The sequence below is a fragment of the Microtus ochrogaster genome, unplaced genomic scaffold (genome assembly GCF_000317375.1).
Source record: "Microtus ochrogaster isolate Prairie Vole_2 unplaced genomic scaffold, MicOch1.0 UNK3, whole genome shotgun sequence".
NCBI lineage: Eukaryota > Metazoa > Chordata > Mammalia > Rodentia > Cricetidae > Microtus > Microtus ochrogaster.
This window is the reverse complement of record NW_004949101.1, coordinates 17,312,581-17,333,100: the sequence shown is the minus strand read 5'-3', so window position 1 is coordinate 17,333,100 and position 20,520 is coordinate 17,312,581. Positions and strand designations below refer to the sequence as shown.

At 46.8% G+C, this 20,520-nt stretch overlaps 2 protein-coding genes across 9 annotated transcripts in view; both read left to right on the top strand.

The window, feature by feature from the left end:
• The window catches only part of Vps16 (VPS16, CORVET/HOPS core subunit), an 18,933-nt gene extending 7,105 nt beyond the window's left edge, over positions 1–11,828 (top strand). Inside the window, exons 2-24 of the mRNA XM_005365615.3 lie at positions 5,117–5,205; positions 5,414–5,511; positions 5,596–5,724; positions 5,811–5,955; positions 6,074–6,189; positions 6,287–6,409; positions 6,516–6,571; positions 6,871–6,960; positions 7,049–7,143; positions 7,289–7,365; positions 7,779–7,910; positions 8,008–8,135; positions 8,262–8,297; positions 8,475–8,583; positions 8,723–8,857; positions 8,950–9,058; positions 9,167–9,264; positions 9,349–9,456; positions 9,733–9,810; positions 9,904–10,073; positions 10,156–10,252; positions 10,865–10,968; positions 11,071–11,828. Coding sequence (XP_005365672.1) covers positions 5,117–5,205; positions 5,414–5,511; positions 5,596–5,724; positions 5,811–5,955; positions 6,074–6,189; positions 6,287–6,409; positions 6,516–6,571; positions 6,871–6,960; positions 7,049–7,143; positions 7,289–7,365; positions 7,779–7,910; positions 8,008–8,135; positions 8,262–8,297; positions 8,475–8,583; positions 8,723–8,857; positions 8,950–9,058; positions 9,167–9,264; positions 9,349–9,456; positions 9,733–9,810; positions 9,904–10,073; positions 10,156–10,252; positions 10,865–10,968; positions 11,071–11,215 — 2,467 coding nt within the window. The 3' untranslated portion in view covers positions 11,216–11,828. The remainder of the gene's footprint in view (positions 1–5,116; positions 5,206–5,413; positions 5,512–5,595; positions 5,725–5,810; positions 5,956–6,073; positions 6,190–6,286; positions 6,410–6,515; positions 6,572–6,870; positions 6,961–7,048; positions 7,144–7,288; positions 7,366–7,778; positions 7,911–8,007; positions 8,136–8,261; positions 8,298–8,474; positions 8,584–8,722; positions 8,858–8,949; positions 9,059–9,166; positions 9,265–9,348; positions 9,457–9,732; positions 9,811–9,903; positions 10,074–10,155; positions 10,253–10,864; positions 10,969–11,070) is intronic.
• Positions 11,829–17,003: 5,175 nt separating this feature from the next.
• The window catches only part of Ptpra (protein tyrosine phosphatase, receptor type A), a 102,578-nt gene continuing 99,061 nt past the window's right edge, over positions 17,004–20,520 (top strand). For 4 of the 8 annotated variants that reach the window (XM_026788529.1, XM_026788528.1, XM_026788530.1 and 1 more), the window contains exon 1: positions 17,180–17,244. The gene's annotated coding sequence lies outside the window, so the exon portion shown is untranslated. Of the gene's footprint in view, positions 17,245–20,520 lie in introns of all 8 variants that reach the window. The other 4 variants (XM_005365611.3, XM_013353185.2, XM_026788525.1 and 1 more) reach the window with 3 other exon arrangements.

The following is a 20,520-nucleotide window of genomic DNA, read 5'->3' as shown; positions in this document are numbered from 1 at the left end:
CTCGAAAAACCAAAAAAAAAAAAAAAAGTACAATGAGAAAGGGAAGAAAATAAAGGCTAGTGTGTACATACATACGTATCTATAACTAGTATAGAGAAAATGTGCAAAGTGACACTGGTCTTGTATCTATTATCAGTCATAAAAGGTCACAGTTGCTACCTGCAGCTTTTAGCTGCTCTTGCGTATCCCCTATAACTATGCTCCCAGCCAGAACATCCTTTGTCCTTGTTTCCTCCCCAGTAGAGTGACCAAGCCTTCCTTCTTCAGTCATGCTGCTGTGTTTGGTTCTTGAAGTTTCTCATTGACCATTGGTATTGGACATGAAAACCCAGAGATGCCACAGAGCAGCCCCCAGACTTTAGGCATAGTCCTTCCTGCCCTTTTAAGAAGAATAGCCCACTTTAGTAAACTAAGCCCCCTTTTTATGCCTGTTGTCAGAACAGCTCAAGGTGGCACTCTTACCTTCCAATTCAGTAAATCCATTGTCGCCTCTCCTGATAGACCCATTAGCCCCTAGAAGACTCAGCTCTGCAAGCCAACAGACCACAGTTTCCAGAACAAGAAGCTACTGTACTTCTACCCTTAGATCCAGGTCTCATGTGTTCTGTGGAGAAAACTGCCTCTTGCAGTGGTTTCTGATCCAAAGGATAAGGCAGAATCCATTCTTAAGGGTAGTTTGACTTCCAGTTAGTGCTTACTTCATTATCTGTTAACTTGGTGCTGTGGTCTGGATATAAAATATTCCCCATTAACTGTATGTTTTGGGGGCTTGGTTGCTAGCTAGGCTTGAGGGGAAGCAGTTAATCATGGGGTCTCTGGCCTAATCAATGCTTTCATATGTTGAGGGATTCAAAATTGAAATAGTGTTTGAAGATTGTAGAACTGTGGGAGGTGGGGCCTAATTGTAGGAAGTGGGTATCTGGAGGCATACAGTGAAAGATGTACCTTGTCCCCAGCCCCTTCTGTTTCCCTGATTCCTAACTTTCATAAGCAGCCACTGCCACATGCTCTTGCCATCATGATGTTCTGCTTTGTCTCACAGCTGAAGTCTGACCTTGTACTGAAGCTTTTTATAATGCCTTAGTTACTTTTCTATTGCTGTGAAGAGACACCATGACCAAGCCAGCTTATAAAATAATTGGGGACTTGCTTACAGTTTTAGAGGGTGAGTCCATGTCCATCATGACAGGAGGCATGACAGCAGGCATGCAGGCATGGTGCTGGGGCAGCAGCTACAAGCTTACATTATAATCCACAAGTTGGAGGCAAAGAGAGCAAGACCGTGGCCCCAGAGACACATCTACAACAAGGCCACACTTCCTAATCCTTCCCCAAACATTTCCACTAACCAGGGACCAAACATCCAAATATATGAGCGAGCCCATAGGAGCCATTCTCATTCAGCCCACTACAGATTCTGTGAGCCAAAGCAAATTTTTCTTCTACTGAGCTCTCTTACGTCTCTATCATAGCAGCGGACAGCCTGACATTTGGTTGCTTCCTGGGGGGGTTAGAATATATGGCAAGACCAATCGATTCTGTGGCCCAGAGCTGACTTCTTAACTCTGTGTGAGAATATGAGCTCATTGAGGAGATGCAGTGCTTTGAAGATTTCTGCAATAGTGAATAAAGCAGTCTATAAGTCAAGAGATTCTGAGTGCTGACAAATGCATAATGGGCAAGAAAGGTGAATCTACCCATATGTTTCTCTGTTCCAATAGGAACAAATCTCTGCCTCTTCAGAGCCCAGTGCAGATTGGACCCTTGAAAATTGTGCCATAGTGGGGATATATTTTAAACACTCAGCATTGTGTTAGCCAGCTCAGCCTTGGACAGGGCAACTTCCATCACATCTTCTGTGAATGAGATTATGATAGGGTTTTCAGGTTGAGGGTAGCTGGTTCCAGAGATGACAGACAAGTTACTTTGACCAGGAAGAGAGGCTCCAAAATGGTCAGTTTCATCTGGACCTAACTACGTACCCCTATTTAGGTTTCAGGATCCCATTGTTTCCTGATCAGTACCCTAACTTCCACATAAAATATGTTATGTTGGTAAACTCAGCTGTTGTGATTAAAATTGTGTTGATTTTCAGCAATAGCAACTGTATAGCTACAAGAGATTATCATAGACCTGTCAAAGAAGCTTTCTGCTCAGGTCATGATTAGTTACCAGTCTAAGCAAGGTGTGAACATACAAGAATGGAGAGAAAGGGACAGTTAGGAGGCCTGGAATACAGCATCCTTAAGGCAAGTCACACCCAAAGTCTGGATGTACAGCATATAAAGGCTGGAAACATACTAGTATACAAAATATGTATATAGCCAGATATGAAGGTGTACAGACAAGTGGATGGCCGATATGAACAGAAAGCTTGGAGTGTAGTGTCTGCAGAGAGCCCTGAGAAAGTAATCAGGGCCTAGGCAGTGTTTTCCAAATGTATTCACATTAGTGGAGTTGAGCGCCACCACCAGGTATCTTTATACCCAATGACCACAGGCAGCAACAAGAAAGCATTCAAATTCTTGTTCTGTGTTGGTCTAGTGTTCTTCTAGCGCCCTCTACTGAGAAAGTCACATTGGGCTTACTGAAAGAAAGGCTTGAAGGATTAAAGGTCATGGTAAAACTTGAACATTTTGAACTGAATGGCCGTCAGTTTGTAACTGGCACACTAGGTCTGAATGAAAAATATTTTTCCCATATTTTCATTCAGTGAATTTAGTAATGAAATATCAAATGTATATGTATTGTAAAATTTTTTAATTTTCAAGCCACTATGTGTCTCAGCATGAAGGAGATAGAAGCAGGAAGATCAACTTGAGTTTGAGGCCAGTCTGAGCTACAGGGTAAGACCCTGTCTAAAAACAAAAATTCCAAAACTCTGATGTTCTAATTCTTTGTTTTTATGTGTATGGGTGTTTTGCCTACATGTATATCTGTGTACCATGTGCATGCCTAGTGCCCATGGAGGCCAGAAGAAGGTGTTGGATCCCCTAGAAGTGGAGTTACAGACAGGTGTGAGCCACCATGTGGGTGCTGGGAACAGAACCCAGGTCCTCTGCAAGAGTGGCCTGTGCTTTTTAACCACTGAGCCATCTCATGTGGGTATAATTTCTCTCTCTCTCTCTCTCTCTCTCTCTCTCTCTCTCTCTCTCTCACTCAAAAACGTTTCTTTTAAAAGGGACAACTGGACCAGTTTTTAGAGTGCTTGCCTGGCATACTTGAAGTCTTGGTCTCAGTCCTCAGCACCACATAAACCGGGCATGGTGGTATTAGTCTGTACTGCCAACATCCAGGATGTTTTGGACCAGTATGAAGCACCATCTTTATCATGCTCAATTTCTGCATCTTTTCTGGACGCTGTTTTCCTTCATTGATGTGTTTTTGGTTTTGTTTTAGGTTTTCGTTTTTGAGATAGGGTCTTACTATATAACCAGTCTGGCCTTGAACTTTTAGAGATCTGCCTTCCTCACTCTCTCAGGTGTGCACTACTGTACTTGACTCTTTTTCTGATAATTATTTTTATTATTTCTAAAGTGTGTGTAGGGGGTACATGCATTGTGAGTACAGGTGCCCTCAATGCAGATGAGGGAATAAGGTCCCCTGGAGTGATGGGGTAGTGAAGGAACTCTGGTTCTCTGTATGAGTAGTATGAGCTTTTAACTGTGACCAACCCTCCAGCCCCTCATCTGTTTTCTTATTTCTATCCCCAAACAGCAGTTTTAATTAGTTTATATAGTATGTTTTATATCTGATATACATGATATACATGGATGTACGAGTGTATATTATATTTTTGAATGCTCTTAAATAGCTTCCACTATTTTGTTTCAAAGAGTCCCTTTTCCAACCGTGAACTTTAGAGTCAATGTATACATTTCTGTAAAGAAATATTAGTTGTGCATTTGTGGGTCATCTTACAAAATTTATTCATGTCTTCTATTATCTTTGAGGAAAATTTGGTATGGTTTTATTGCATTTTTCATGAAGCTTATTCTTAAATATCTTAAAAGTTTTATTGCTATTATAACTAGAATATTTTATTTTTTAATATTAATTTATTTTATTAAAGACAAGGTCTGTGTATCCTGATTAATAAATTTTAACTTTTAAAAGATTCTAGTCATGCCAGGCATAGTGGCTCATGTCCTCAATCCCAGAATTTGGCAGAAGCAGAGGCGGGGACAGAGGATAGAGGGCAGAGGAATAGAAGGGCAGGGTGCAGAGGGTAAAGGGGAAGAGAGGTAGGGGTCAGAGGGCAGAGGGGCAGAAGTGCAGGGATCAGGGGGCAGAGGGATAGAAGGGCAGGGTGCAGAGGGTAAAGGGGAAGAGAGGCAGGCAGGGGTCAGAGGGCAAAGGGGCAGGGTGCAAAGGGGAAGAGGGGCAGAAACAGGCAGGAGGATCCATCCAGTGATAGCATGTTTCAAGCCTCAACTCTTTATCATTCAGCATGCATGCATACACATGCGTAGCGTTGCAGTCTTCCTGTCAAGCCTGTGATTTCATCATTTCCCGTAAGCCAAGATTCACAGAACGCCATCAGCCAGACCCTCTCTAGCTCTATCTCATTGAAGAGCTCATTTTGGGTATCTTTCAGGCACTGTCAACTCAGTACTTCTACAACTGGCTTCATCTCTAACTCTAGTTTGACCCCTAAACATAAAGAGCACAATATCATTCATCACTGGGACCAGAAATAGAAGAGGTCTCCTCTGAAGTTCTCACTTTCCTACTGTTTCCAGCCAGAGCCAGCACCTTACCTTAGCACCTTTTCAGTGTCTTGTACGTGTCCTGTGCATCTCAGTTGTTCCTACCAATATTGTATATTTGCCTCAAAAGTCACATCCTTCCTGTGCTACCTCACCTGTAGTTCACAGGCCTCTGTAATATGGTCAGTCTCTAGTCTCATCATTTCTCTCTGCCTCCTGCATGCGTATGTGCGTGCTTGTGTGCATTCATGTATGTATGTGTGTGTGTGTGTGTGTGCGCGTGTATAAAAGGACTCTCCTCTACTACCTACAAAGGACAAATGGCAGCTTTAGGCATTCCTCTGGGGCTTATTCTGTCTAGATATAGGATCAAGAGGAAGCTAATCTCTGTTTATCTCTGTGCGCAGGAAATATGAACTGTACAGCATGGACTGGGACCTGAAGGAGGAACTCAAGGATTGCTTGGTGGCTGCTGCTCCCTATGGAGGTCCCATTGGTATGTTGCCCCTCTACTATTACTATGTATTATGGGATCTGGGGTGTGGTTCAGGTTGTTCTCTGCCAGTTTACCTTGCTTAAATGCTTTTAATTTGGGTCCTCATGAGGCTTGATTTCCCACGGGCTGGGCGTGAGGAACTAATCCAAGAGGCTTACCTCACCTGGGCCCTGAGGATCTAAGGCAGAAGTCCCTTCTCAAAATGCAGCTCTGCTACGGAACTGTTGGAGAAAAGAGAAAGCTGCCAGCGTGCGACCAGTACTGGAGATCTACTCTGCCTCTGGCATGTCACTGGCCACCCTGCTGGTAAGCACAGGACCTGTCCCTACAGTGTGATGGGCAGGGCTGGCTGACTCCAAGGAAAGCCATAGGAACCTCTTTCCTCTGCAGTGGAAGAGCGGGCCTGTGGTGGCCCTCGGCTGGTCAGCGGAGGAGGAGCTGCTCTGTGTACAAGAAGATGGTGCAGTGTTAGTTTATGGGCTTCATGGAGACTTCCGGAGACACTTCAGCATGGGCAATGTAGGGGCCACAGGAGCCTGAGGAGGGAAGGTGGACCTCATCACCTGTCCTTAAGGGACCTCTTAACCCATGGTCCCTTTTGCTAGGAGGTGCTTCAGAACCGAGTCCTGGATGCCCGGATCTTTCATACTGAGTTTGGTTCTGGGGTGGCCATCCTCACAGGGGCCTATCGCTTTACCCTGAGTGCCAATGTGGGTGACCTCAAACTCCGTCGGATGCCAGAGGTGCCAAGTAAGCCTTAATACTTAAGAGAGCTCTTCAGTACCACAGATGTGCCTCTAGACTAGGACCAGCAGAGACAGACACTGTGGACTCTGGTCATTCCAGAGTATCCTCTTGTCTGCCACAGGTCTACAAAGTGCACCCTCATGCTGGACCACACTGTGCCACGACCGAGTGGCACACATTCTTCTGGCTGTAGGGCCTGATCTTTACCTCCTGGATCATGCCACCTGCTCCACAGTGGTGAGAACCTAAGTGGGAATGAAATGGAAGAGCTGGCCAAGCAGTGGGAAGGCATTGGGAAGTTAGTTTATCTGGTTTCCTCCTGCCCCTGCTCCAGACACCTGCTGGCCTAGCCCCAGGAGTGAGCAGCTTCCTACAGATGGCTGTATCCTTCACATATCGTTACCTGGCACTCTTCACAGACACGGGCTACATCTGGATGGGGACAGCGTCACTCAAGGTGTGGTTCTGGAACAACAAGGGAAGAGCTATTGTGGACAGGGTCATGGCTTTTGAACAGCAGGATGACTGCTGGGACAGGGTCATGACAAGCTGTGCCATTTCAGGAGAAGCTGTGCGAGTTCAACTGCAACATCCGGGCACCCCCAAAGCAGATGGTCTGGTGAGGAGGCATCCTTTAAAGCTGGGCTTGAGTCATCCTGCCTTCCGTTCAGACTCTAAGTGGAGCTTTGGCATTCTCTTCTCTGCCAACCCTTAAAGGAAACCGTGGTCCTCTGTGGGCCACTTGACTGGTAGTGCAAAAGTGAGAGGGGAAACAGATGGGCCATTATGTAGCCAGAGAAATGGGCTAAGGGACACAGTATGTTCAGGGCTCTCCAAGGAAAAGGGGTGTAAGCAATGATGTAGAAGAAATATCTGATGTCCTGAGTGTCCCACATGTGTATATGATGTTGTCTATAGGTGTAGCCGTCCTCGAAGCAAGGAAAGAGCTGTTGTGGTGGCCTGGGAGAGACGGCTAATGGTGGTGGGCAATGCGCCTGAAAGCATTCAATATCCTTGGAACGCTTCCTGTGTGGGCTGGAAGAGGGAGGGAAGGGGAGTTGCCCTGTCTTTGAGTAGCTGCCTTGACTAAACTCAGGTTTGTGCTAGATGAGGACTCCTACTTAGTGCCGGAGCTTGATGGGGTCCGCATCTTCTCCCGCAGCACCCATGAATTCCTACATGAAGTCCCAGGTGAGGCTCCCACAAGGGTACAGTGTTCCTGACCACAGACTACCACGCTGTCCTATGACAATGGCCCAAAATAGGATCTGGGTATTAGGGGCAAGACTAAGAATGTTCATGCTTCTTTATCACTACTCAAAAATTCCTCCCCTAGTGGCCAGCGAAGAGATCTTCAAAATTGCCTCAATGGCCCCTGGAGCACTACTGTTGGAGGCCCAGAAGGAATATGAGGTAAGCCTGCCCGACTTCTAAGACCCCAGGATGTTCTCTCCCGTCCTCTTTCTCACTAGACCAGCCTCCGCCCCTGCCTGAGCACCCATGATACGCTAGGGGCCACCTGGCAGGGGAGGGATTTAGGTAAGATACTGACTTGAGCTGACAACGGCTAGCGCATTTAACAGGCTGGGAAGGGCAAGGCATCCCTACTGTGCCCAGGCTCAAGTTGGTGCTACTATTAGGAGGTATCAAGCACCCCCACCCCATCCCCACACAATAAGCAGTCGTGGGCTCCTCCAGTAGCTTGAGTAGATAGGGTCTGTTCGGCCTTTCCAAATCATTTCCATTTGAAATACATAGTCCCAAGAGGCTAGGAGCCACAGTGAGGTATTCTATGTGATGCTCCATCTTTGGGCCTCCTCCCACAGAAAGAGAGCCAGAAAGCAGATGAGTACCTACGGGAGATCCAGGAGCTGGGGCAACTCATCCAGGCTGTGCAGCAGTGCATTGAAGCTGCAGGACATGAGCACCAGCCAGACATGCAAAAGAGTCTGCTCAGGGTGGGCCTGGAGGGAGTTTTGGGGGAGGGTGTGCTGGGAATGGGGTGGATTGGGCAGCAAGGGAAGTTCTTCTCCATTGCTCTTTGGTTCTTTTTAGGCAGCTTCCTTTGGAAAGTGTTTCCTTGACAGATTTCCACCTGACAGTTTTGTGCGCATGTGTCAGGACCTGCGAGTGCTCAATGCTGTTAGGGACTACCACATTGGGATCCCTCTGACCTATAGCCAGTATCCTCATACATACTGTGAGGGTGTTTACAGCTGGGCATGGTAGGGGAAGGGGCAGGAGACGTGGTCTGCAGATCCCTGCAAACGGGACTATGCCAACTGGATCCTTAACCAAGGAAAATACAGATATAAGCAGCTCACCATCCAGGTGCTGTTGGACAGGTACAGAAGCTCATGGGTGCTGTAGGAGGGCAAGGGTGCGTGGTATTACAGCCTTACATGGGACCCTGTGGGCACTACTCCTCACATGCCTTTTAGGACTAGGAGGATAAGACAGTCTGAGGTCATTGTACCTCATGTTGCCTTAAACCTTGTGTCCCTTACTCCCTTGTCTGCCAGGCTTGTATTGCGGAGGCTTTACCCCCTAGCTATTCAGATATGCGAGTACCTGCGCCTTCCTGAAGTACAGGGTGTCAGCAGGATCCTAGCCCACTGGGCCTGCTACAAGGCAAGGACATGGGATGTGAGGTAACCTTAGGTCCTGGCAACATAGAAAATACAGTGCATGGGAGTAAAGGGTGGGTTCTGATGGAAGTCCTGTGGGATTGGGCAGGTGAGGGGTGACATCCAGACTTGTATACTCACAGGTGCAGCAGAAAGATGTCTCAGATGAGGATGTAGCACGGGCAATTAATCAGAAGCTGGGTGACACGCCTGGTGTTTCATATTCTGACATTGCTGCACGAGCCTATGGCTGTGGCCGCACTGAACTAGCCATCAAGGTGTGATTATGTTACCTTCCCCAGACACCCCAGTGTGGGGGTTTCAGGCCCTTATGCAGGTGCCTCTCTTTGTCTTCTACCCTACCTTGCAGCTACTGGAGTATGAGCCACGATCAGGGGAGCAGGTACCTCTTCTCTTAAAGATGAAGAGGAGCAAACTAGCACTGAGCAAGGCCATTGAGAGTGGGGACACTGACCTGGGTGAGCAGGGTGTGGGTGAGGGCCAGGTAGCAGTAGGATGATAAGGTGAGTGAGCCCTGTGATGTGCAGAGCTGGGCTGGAGGCCCCACCTACTTTATCATCTCACAGTGTTTACAGTGTTGCTGCACCTAAAGAATGAACTAAATCGAGGAGACTTTTTCATGACTCTCCGGAACCAACCCATGGCCCTGAGTTTGTATCGACAGGTAGGTGTGGGTGAAGGGGAGGACACGGTTGGAGCCTTCTGAGCCCGTGAGTTGTCTTTGCTGACTAATCTGCCTATGACCCAGTTCTGTAAGCATCAGGAGCTAGACACTCTGAAGGACCTTTACAATCAAGACGACAATCACCAGGAGTTGGGCAGCTTCCACATCCGAGCCAGCTATGCTGCTGAAGAGGTCTGTGGTGCAAAGGGAGGGTGAGGTCTTTGGAGTAGTTGCTGTTTGGTTCTTTTGCCAAGGCCTAGCTCTCTGCATTTGGTTACACCCTCTCTGGTCTTAACTGTTGAGGGGATCTGAGACCAAGAGGCAAGGATATGACACTAATTTCAAAGGAGCTAGCTATCTTCTCTAGCCTCCAGAGGAATGTCCCTAGTGGGTAAGGCTGACTCTGGGCACAAGGGTAGAGAGAGGCAATGCTAATGTGTTGTCCTCTGCATACCTTTGTCTGTGTAGAGAATTGAGGGGCGAGTAGCAGCTCTGCAGACAGCAGCTGATGCCTTCTACAAGGCCAAGAATGAATTTGCAGCCAAGGTTTGACCCCCCTTTTCTGAGAGCTCCCTATCCTGCCCTCTTGGCCTTTCTTCCTTGGCCTTCATCTCCAACCTGCCTCATTCTGGTCTCCAGGCCACAGAGGATCAAATGAAGCTCCTCCGACTACAGCGGCGTCTAGAAGATGAGCTGGGGGGCCAGTTCCTAGACCTGTCTCTGCATGACACAGTTGCCACTCTTATCCGTGGAGGCCACAACAAGCGTGCAGAGCAGCTGGCTCGTGATTTTCGAATCCCTGACAAGAGGTAGGTAAGAATCCTAGATGCATGTAGTTCCAGAACCGCCTGCCTTTCCTGCACACCTATGTTGAGTCCAGCTTCCCTGCAGGCTCTGGTGGCTAAAGCTGGCTGCCCTGGCAGATCTGGAAGATTGGGAGGAGCTGGAGAAGTTTTCCAAGAGCAAGAAATCACCGATTGGCTACCTGGTGAGGTGCAAGGATCCCCCTGAGAGTAGTCCTGCGAGGAGGCCAAGCAAGGAAAATGGGAATGGTGGCCATTTGTTCACCCACTCCACTGTCCTGTGTTCTGTGCCCTGTGAATGTGGGCAGACACATACTGTGTGGGGAACTCTGGAAGACAGGCCAAGCCTGCCTCCTACCTAGTGGTGGACAGAGGTGCTTTATCCAGTAAAGACTACAGGGGGCACTTGTGCCTGAGGGTGGAAGAGGCTAGGAGGGCTATCTTGGAGGCAGTGGAAGACATTGAGGAGATGCTTCAGACATCTGGAGGACAAATTTCATAGTGGCAGCCTGAGAGAAAATATAAGACCTGAGAAGCCAGAGGGCAGAAACACCTACCTTGGTGGTGGGAGTGGTGGCGGTAGAACAGAAGCATGAAGATGATTCTTCTCATGTCTCTAATAGACCTTTGGTTTAGTTGTTTCTGTTACAAAAATGGTGAGCGCCATATTTTGCACAGGTTGGAAGGGGACTAGGTACACTGGCTGTATATAAAATATCTGTACAGTGTGTCCTCTGGGATTCTGCTCCTAAGAGAGAAGAAAGGGCCCTAGTTTTTGTCTTCTCTGTCTTGTGAAGCCCTTTGTAGAGATCTGCATGAAACAGCATAACAAATATGAGGCCAAGAAGTACGCGTCCCGTGTGGGCCCTGAGCAGAAAGTCAAGGCTCTGCTCCTTGTTGGGTAAGTCACATGGAGGCCTCTGTGTGCGCTAGCTGGAGTGGGCTGTAAGAGTGGGCTGTGCACTTGAACACCCCAACACACCTCCCTTCTGTCAAACCACAGGGACGTGGCTCAGGCTGCAGATGTGGCCATTGAGCACCGGAATGAAACGGAGCTGAGCCTGGTTTTGTCCCACTGCACTGGATCTGCAGATGGGGCCACAGCTGACAAGATTCAGCGGGCCAGAGCACAAGTCCAGAAGAAGTGAAGTGCCTGCCTTTTAGGGAGCTAGTTGTAACCCAGGAATGTCCAGATGTAAATAAATTTTGAACAATAATTCAGAATAGTTGTTGTATGCTGTCTAGCCTAAGAAAAGCATGCTTGAGGCAGAACCTTTTAGCCACATATGCGGCAGAATGCCACATATTTGATTGTATTGAGGCTGGAAATAGGAACTTATCAGAGAGACCTCTTCATTTACATAGTTACCATAGTTGCTCTCTCAGAAGCAGCCTCATACATAGCCTGGAGGAAGGTCTGGAGAGAGATGGCATAAAATCTAAACACCAATCCAGGAAGACCCACACCAGAAACCATTACATGCATGTGTGTGTTCTCACAAGAACCATACTATATACTTTGTCATTATTTCATTCATTCCTCATGACAGTTCTGAGATGCATAACATCCTTCTCTTTGTAGAAAAGAAAATTGAGAACCAGAGATTGGTAACAACAGATATGTTATAAAAGAACAATTTGGGCTGACAGGATGGCTCAGCAGCTAAAGGCGCTTGCCAGGAAACCTAGCAACTTGAGTTTATACTTCTATCCTCTGACCTTTACCAGCATACACATACACACACACACACACACACACACACACACACACACACACACACACACACACACACACACACTCTAAATGAATGGTTGAGTGAGTAAATAAAACTGAATAGAGATCAATAAGGATTTGGAACCTAAGCTTGACTACACCAGGCTAGACCCGCAGTTAGGCCCTCTGAACTGGGAAGACTGAAGCAGGTCCTCTAAATTGCCCTGTAGTAAAAGATTGGAGGATAGATGGGAAGCCCATGACCATTCCATTGTCAGGATTGGAGGAAACACCTTTGAGAGCCTTGGCTATTGGGCAATACGTAATGAGCAGTTCTTGGGTGGTTTCTGAGCTTGGAGAAAACAGGAGTGGAAGATCATCTCAGTTCTGTCCAAGAGCTGTGACCTGGAAACCCCTAATCCCATCCTACTTCAGTGAGCACTAAACCTCCAGTCAACAAAGCTTTAGCTTTCTGCCTGCTATCTGCAGCCCCAACTGTACTCCAGCGGACTGCAGAATCCCCACTGTCAATGAGGTGAGTCCTCCCCCCGCCCCACTTGTTAGCAGAAAGAAACCAAAGCCTAAGGAAAGGACCTCACCAGAGCTTCTGACATTTCCCCCTTTAACACTCCTAGTCCTAACTATCTTTGCAAAGTACAGGAGAGGCTAGGCATGGTGGCATATCCCTGTAATCCCAGTACTTGGAAAGCTGAGGCAGGGAGATTGCTGTGAGTTCAAATAAATAAATAAATAAATAAATAAATAAATAAATAAATAAATAAATAAATAAATAAATAAAGGCTGTGGTGGTGCAAGACTGAAATCCCTGTATTGATGAGGCAGAGGTAGGATAACTGCTACCAGCCTGGGCTACATAACAAGTTCCAAGCCAGCTAGAGCTACATATCAAGACCCAATCTCAAAAAAAAAAACAAAACAAGAAAGTCTGGGCTTGGTAAGGTATCACTTCCTTTATTCCCATTTAATTTGCAAATGCAGTTTTGTGAAAATCCTTCAAAAAATATATTTCATTGTAAAACAACTTCTTACTCTGAGAGCAGTTTGTTATGTGGGTCAAGAAGGTGGACAGGATTCAACAGCGATGCCTATACCTGGCTTGTAGCTCTGGATATCCCTGAAAGAAAGCTCAAAGGCTGAGGGGGACTTGGTGGCTGGGGACTGAAACCACCTGAAGGCTTGCTCATTTTTATGTCTGGTTGTGGACCAGAACAGCTACAGCCCGGTGCACCTAACATCCAAGGGCAAATATGTTCTGCGGGTAGCCAGTGGAATTTGTCACCTTTCTTAATCTAGCATTGAAGTCCAGCCTGTCCTACCACATTCTGACTGTAGCCTTTCAAACCTCCCTCACCTATTGCAACAGGAAATAGTCTCACCTCTTGATAGGGAGTGCAAGGTTCTGGGAAGATTGTGGTCCATTTGAGTAGTAAGTTTAACTTAATCTTCTCTTGGAAGAAGCGGACACCTCCAGGGAAGGAAAAGGACCTCTAACTCTGGACACATTCTCTCCCCAGTCAGCCTCACAGGTCTTCACTGCTCGACTATCTCCTGATGCCCTTTGGAAGATTGCTGCAGACATTTGAGCTCTTAGTGAAAAGCAGTTCTTTCTGGGAAAGAAGAACTAGCCAGTGCTTTTAGAGTGTACATGATAAAGCCTCACTCCCAAAGTAACATGCAAACAGAACAGTATACCTGAAATCATAGAAATATACGAGAAATTACAACAATGGCATATGGACACAGTTACAATCTCATAAAAAGTACATGTATAAAGCACTGGGCTTGTCCATAGGGAGAGTTACTAAAGATTAAAAGCAGAGGACTTTGCGTGAATGCAGCACATACCAGCCAGCCCAACTGAGCCCTTGTCATCTTGACACACAAACATCACTGTTAAGCCATAACCTTTCCTTTTTCATACACTATATTTTGATCATGTTTCCCCTTCCCAACTTCTCCCAGATTCTCCCCACCTCCCTACGCATCCAACTTCATGTTCTTTCTTTGTCTCTCCCTTAAAACCAACAAAAGCAAAAAAGTAAAATCAAGACAAACTAAAAAAAAAAGAAAAGAAAAGAAAAAACACCAGTAAGATAGAAAATACTAAACCAAAAAGTGCATCAAAAACAAAGCAAAGGGGGCTGGAGAGATGGCTCAGTGGTTAAGAGTATTGCCTGCTCTTCCAAAGGTCCTGAGTTCAATTCCCGGCAACCACATGGTGGCTCACAACCATCTGGAATGAGGTCTGGTGCCCTCTTCTGGCCTGCAGACATAACACAGACATAATATTGTATACATAATAAATAAATAAATATTAAAAAAAAAACAAAGCAAAACAAAACATGGAGTCAGTTTTGTGTTGGCCACCTACTCCTGGACATAGGGTCAGCCCTGGAGTGAGGTGGATATACCCAATGACACTCCATTTGAGAGAAGAGATTTTTCCTTTCCCAGCAGGAATCAATTGCAAATAGTTCTTTGGTTAGGGGTGAGACTGTATACTTACCCACCTCAGGATATACATAGATCTCAAAGTGCACATTTACTGTGTTTTCACAAGTGGATACACTTAGAAATATTCTTATCTAAAAATTAGGATTGTGGTACTTGGGACTAACTCAAAGGTAGAATACTTGCCAAGCATTGACTCTCCAAGTTCTCTATTCCTAGCACTGCAACGTAAAAACCAAAAGTAGGAACTTTTTCTTCTATTTGCTAAACTAAAATTAGTATAAATTGTCTTCTATCTTGAGATTTGTACAAGCAGACCCGTGTCTGTGGTCTTGGGTGGGATCAAGTCTTATCTAATGGACTGGGCAAGTATTCATTCTTGGGACCAAGAACAAAAACACTTCTAGATTGTCTGATGGTGGCTATAGTGTGTTAGGACAGAAAGTCTGTATGCTCTTAGTTACAAAACTTGAGCCAATGACCCTCAGGAGGTGAACAGTGGCCTGAACAGCACTTGGTCTTTATTTATTTCCACTCTCATATTCCCTGGCTTCAGTTTCATGTCAGCACTTCAGCGAACATTCTCGTGAATTTGTCTGGTGTCCGTCTACACCCCAGAGTGGGGCTCCTGAGAGCCGACATCTCCTCTAACTCGCTCCCTGTGGCAGCTAGCACATGGTCTACACTCGGGATTATTGAGAGGACAACACTTGGTCCCGTTCTCTAGACAGAAAAGTGGCTGGAGGGGAAGTGACTTTCTTTAGGAAACAGTTAATCCCGTCCTCCAGTCCTGCTACTCCAGCTCTCACCTGCAGGTGTCAGTGCCATAGGGAGCAGGAGGGGGGTCGCCAACTTAGCCTTCTCTTGTCTCGCTCCTCTTTTTTTGTCTCCCAAGACAACTCTTGGCTTTGCTGATGGGGTAGGGGTTCTGAAAAGGACCAGGAGTCAAGTAGGACAAGCACCGAGCCAGTTTCAGCAGGAAGGCAGCTAGGAATGAGACTGTTCTTAAAACACAAAAAACAACCCTCTGTGTAGTTGTCTACAGCAAACCTTCCTACCCAGGGTGGGTCACTAAAGAACCTTGGTCTGAAGTTCTCTTACCCTATGCAAAAAACACACTGCTTGAATATCATATAGAGAAAAGAAACTTGCAGTTTTCTGAGAATGGGTTACTTTGCCAAGCTGCATGTACCAGGAAGGTTCCAGGAAGAGTCAGGTAGGATCGGGTCATTCACCACAAGGCAGACCTGAAAATCCAGCACTCTGACTTCCACAGCTTACCGCAAGTCCTCCCAAGTGTAGTCAAATCCAGCAGTGTCCTTCACGTGGTCTCATGGAGAATCACGTATTCTATTCCTTTTAATTACGTTACCAAATATTAGTATGGCAAATCCTTTTATGATGCTGTAAGTTCAAATAAAAATAGAAATAAACAGTGTAGGTTAGGTGTAGATAAGGAAAACTTGACTGATAGGGTTTACTCTAAGGCCACAGGGCTGCTCTCTTAGCTAGCCCCTCCTGCACTTAGTGGTGTTCAGATTTTTTGCTTTGTGTCGGGTTTTGTTTATTTTCACGCATCGAGTTCTAGTACAACACCAGAACTTTCATTTAGTTCCTTTTCGATTTGCTGTGTATTTGCATCCCTGATAGACTTTGTACTTCCCAGGAAATCAGCGTCTTGGACATGTAGGAGTGGCTGGAATCTGACATTTAGGAGACTGGATAGAGAGGTCTCGGGTTGGCTGTCTCTGGGATAGCCCCGCTGAGGGAGAACCTGAGTCACAAACGTTTAAGTCTTACTCAAGGAGGAGTTTTACTACCTTCGGGAAGGAAGTTTAAAGAAGGCCCATTTCAACGCACATCCCCAGGCTCTGGCTCTGGTCAGTACACACTTATTCCAGAGTTCTAACTTGACGTCCCAGGTCTTGCAGCAAGCGAGTTCAACTGGGAACCGCTACCTCCCAAAGCACCACCAGATGGCTTCGGAGCTCTAGGCGAGGGACCGCCGCCCAGACGTGTGAGAACAGTGTCACCGCCCCTGATCTCAGGGCTTTCGATCTTCGCCTCCACCACCAGCCATATATCAAAAGGCATCTTCCCCGCCCGCGGCAGAGCACCACGTGCAGTGCTTCGGCCCAGTCTAGAGAGTCAGGCCCAGCATGCACATCTGGAAAGCAAGAGAGATTTCCCTGGGGTTCGGGTGGGGATGATGTGGACTGGTTTATTTAAGATGACATTCGCAGAGCCAGACCCGTCCTAGGGACTAAGCAAATACCTCTCTCCTCGCAATTACATCCTTCGTCCTTTAAGCATCTTGCAGCAAGGGTGAGGGAGAGTTCACGGACGAAAGGATCACATTTGGAAAGGGATGGAGAGGTGGCTTTCAAGTGCCTAAGCTCCCCAGCTGGAAGATACTGGCGTGGCTGTGCCTGGTGGTTAGTCTCCTCATCTGTAAACTGGGAAGAAAGCCCATGCCCAGGGGCCTAGGACTGTAGCGAGGTAGAAGACGTTGCAACCAGGAGACAGGCGCCTCCGGAGGACGGGGAACGTCTAGTCTTCACCCGGAGACCCCCTGGGCTCCTGGGGAACTCCGCGGCGCAGCCCGGCGCGCAGGGGTGGGGCCCGCGGAGGCGGAGACGCCCGCTCAGCGTCAGCGAACCAGCGCCCGTCTCTCAACGGCCAATGACGAAGCGCCTTACAGCCCAGGCCGCGTCAGGAGTGAGGCTGCGGCGAGCGAGGCGCTGACAGGGACCCGCGGGGGCGTCTAGCACACCGACCCCTGGACCACGCCGCCATCGCAGCCTCCCGCCCAGTCCTCTCTCCGCTGCTTCTCCTCGCCATGGAGGCGAGGCCGCCGCCGCCGCCGCGGGGCTTCGAGCAGCGGACCGGGCGGCGGCCCTGAGGGGAGCGGCGGGCCGAGACGCCGCCGCCGCGGTGCTGAGGCGGAGCTGCCGTGCGCGTCCCCCGCGGTCCCGCCCAGCGCCGGGCTCGGTAAGCGTTCGCGCCTGCCGCCGTCGGGTGGGCTAGGGAAGGTGGGATGGCCTGGCCGCGCGTGGGAGCGGTCCCTGGATCCGTTCCCGGAGGAGCGCCTCCGGCTTGTGCATCCTGGCACGGTGAACAGGGGGAGGGGGTCCCGGAAACGTGCGGGACACGGACAGGCTGGAACTTTGCGGACGTCCTCCTGGGGCCCTGGCCAGGGCGCTGCTGTCCATTCTGAAAGGAAAAAAACAAAAACAAAAAACTTTGAGCAGCGAGAACGGTATTTGCTCAGGTCCATTTAGTGGGAGGAGAAAGGTGGCTCACGCAGTGATCATTTCCACCCCCTCTTAAAACCCCTTCCTGGTCCTACTCCCCAGCCCTCTCCCAAGCGGGATCCCAACTGTTGTGTATGCTTAGGAAGGAAAATATGGACTCAGAGCTGCTCAGAATTCAGAACGAGCCACTTGGGAACGCACATCTCTTCTGTTTACTTTCAGCAAATCTTAAAAATTGCCACTTGGTGGGGGGAAGGGACTAACTCCTAATTGTATCTCCTAAAAATAAAAACCATAGAGGCAGAGCTGATCCTGAGAGGTTCGAGTTTTTGTTGTTGTTAGTGATGATGTTTGTAAGACAGGAAAAAAAGAAATGCTCCAGCTCTTCTTAGAGTAATGCTTGCCAAAGCCCTTGGCCAGGATAGGGAGTCCCTGTTGAAAGGCAGTCTCCTGTCCCCGGATATGGCATCTCTTGTTACCTGTTAACTACTGAGGCAGCCAGAGAACCAAAAGATGGTGGATGAGGATTGACAGGGACAGGATAAACATCCTTCTGCCTAGATCCTCCTTTCAAAACCATAGCTCTGACGTTGTCATTTGTGCTCTTAAAAATTCCATCACTTTCCTCCACCCGTGAGATGAATGAAACCCCAAATGCGTTATCATTTTCTACAAGGCTCTTGACATGTTGCCTAAGCGTAATCTTTTATGGTTTCCTGGGATCCTTTCACTTCCTTCTCTTCAGCGCCGTGGTTAGCCATTCAGAGCTGTTTGCCTGATCCTTCACACTTGTGGCGGTTTTTGGTGTTTTTTTTTTTTTTCTTCCCCCTTTGGCTTTTCGAGACAGGGTTTCTCTATAGCTTTGGAGCCTGTCCTGAAACTAGCTCTTGTAGACCAGGCTGACCTCGAACTCACAGAGATCCACCTGCCTCTGCCTCCCGAGTGTGTGCCACCACCACCCGGCTTGGTTTTTGCTTTCTGGTTTTCCCTTTTCTCCCACCTTTTCTTGCCAGGTTCCTGGCTTTCCTTCAGAGCTCTTTTCATTTGGGAAGCTTGAGGACAGGGACGCGTAGGTTCTTAACCACTTGCCAAGAGCAATGTTTACTAGTGTTTTTCCTAAAGGCCTGCTTGGAGTATGGGCTAGGACTTTTATATTCTAATTCCCTCTCTCTCCATCTCTGTGGCACCTAGTGCCCAGAAGTAGTCATCAGGGAGAGACTGGTAGGTTTTATGTCCTACTTCTAATCTATCCTTGAAAGGCCAAAAACTCAGTTCCTTTTCCCCTCTCTTTGCCCCGAGTGGCCTGATAAGTTCACTCTAAGGCTTGGTTGGATCCAGGAGACTAGTCACTGGGTACCTTTTAGCCACTGACTTAGTATGTGGGTGAATGCAGAACCAGAAAAGCAAACCCCTTGATTCAGTACATTCATATGCCACCTATTTGCCAAAGTACTTGGGGTTCTAAATGAAAGTGAGAAAGTCATATTCTTATCTTTGAGAAGATTATATACCAATGCAGGACGGGTAGATAAACAGTTACATCATAGGTGCTATTAGAGTAATAATAATTGCTGTTTTCTATTGCCTGTGACAGACTATATAATAAATGCCTTACATGAATTATCTTGCTTCATCTTTTCAATAATTACAAGGGCTCCCTCCTACTCTGCGGGGCTAGAAGTGAGTAGACAGGCAAGGAAACAGAATTTGAATCCTGACAGTCCTTCCTCAGTAGCACAAAGGATTGTTTTTATTTATTTAATTTTTTTAGTATTGTTTACTCTTTGTATCGACATTTCTTTTTTTTTAAATTAATTTAAAACATGTGTGTATATGGTTGTTTTGCCTGCACATATGTCTGTGTACAACTCATGTGCCTGGTGTCCTTGGAGGTCAGAAAGGTTGTTGGAGTCTGTGGAACCAGAACCATAGACCACTGTGAACTGCCATTTGGTTACAGAGAATTGAACTCAGGTCTTCTTGAAGAACAACCAGTGTTGGCATTTCTTATCTTGTTATTCAGCTGTAGAATAAGCTGTTTTGTTGTACATAGGACTGTTACATGTATTTGTAACTAGGCTTTATGTTAAACATTTGTTTCTAGGTTTTCTCTTACAAGAATACAATGAATATCATTCTAGATATTTTGTTATATGTTTGTATATACAATTAACTGAACAATGTATTTTAAGAAATGTAACTATTGGATCAAAAGATCTTTGTGTAGTTTTTTATTTGTAGGCATACCAACAAGTTGCCACCTCTTTGTAGTAGTGTCCATTTATTCTGTCCCCTAAACTGGCTCAGTAAATGTAAATCAGAATATCTAGAAGCATTATCTGGGTACTTTCCTGCATACTATACCTGTTTCCCTCTCCTACTCCAGCCTAGTTCAGAAGCAGTCATGTGATTTGTGCAAGAAGATCAGAACTGGATGATGGTGGCTTACTTCCTATAGCTCGGGTGTTTGTGTTTGTCTAGTACCATTCATTACTGGAGGACCTCAGCATCGATTTGTAAACATTGTTGCATTATTTTTGCATCTTCATGTGTTTCACTGTTTCTTGGGATTCTAAAAGTGCTATCACAGACAAATGCTATTCTTTATTTCTTAAAAATATATGCCAGGCAGTGATGGCACAAGCCTTTAATCCCAGTACTCTGGAGGCAGAGGCAGGAGAATCTGAGTTTGAGGCCAGCCTGGTCTACAAAAAGAGTTCCAGGACAGCCAGGCTGTTTATACAGAGAAACCCTATCTTGAAAAACAAACAAACAAACAAACAAACAAAAACAGAAAGAAATATATATGTATAGGAGCTAAAGAGATGGTTCTTTGGTTAAGAACACTGAGTGCTCTTGCAAAAGACCAGACTTTGTTCTTTAGTATGCACATCAATTGGCTGACAACCACATATACAACTCCAGCTCCGAGCTCTGCCACCTCTGACCTTCACTCATGTCCACACACACCATTAAAAATACTAAAAATAAAACTTTAAGAAAAAGAAATATA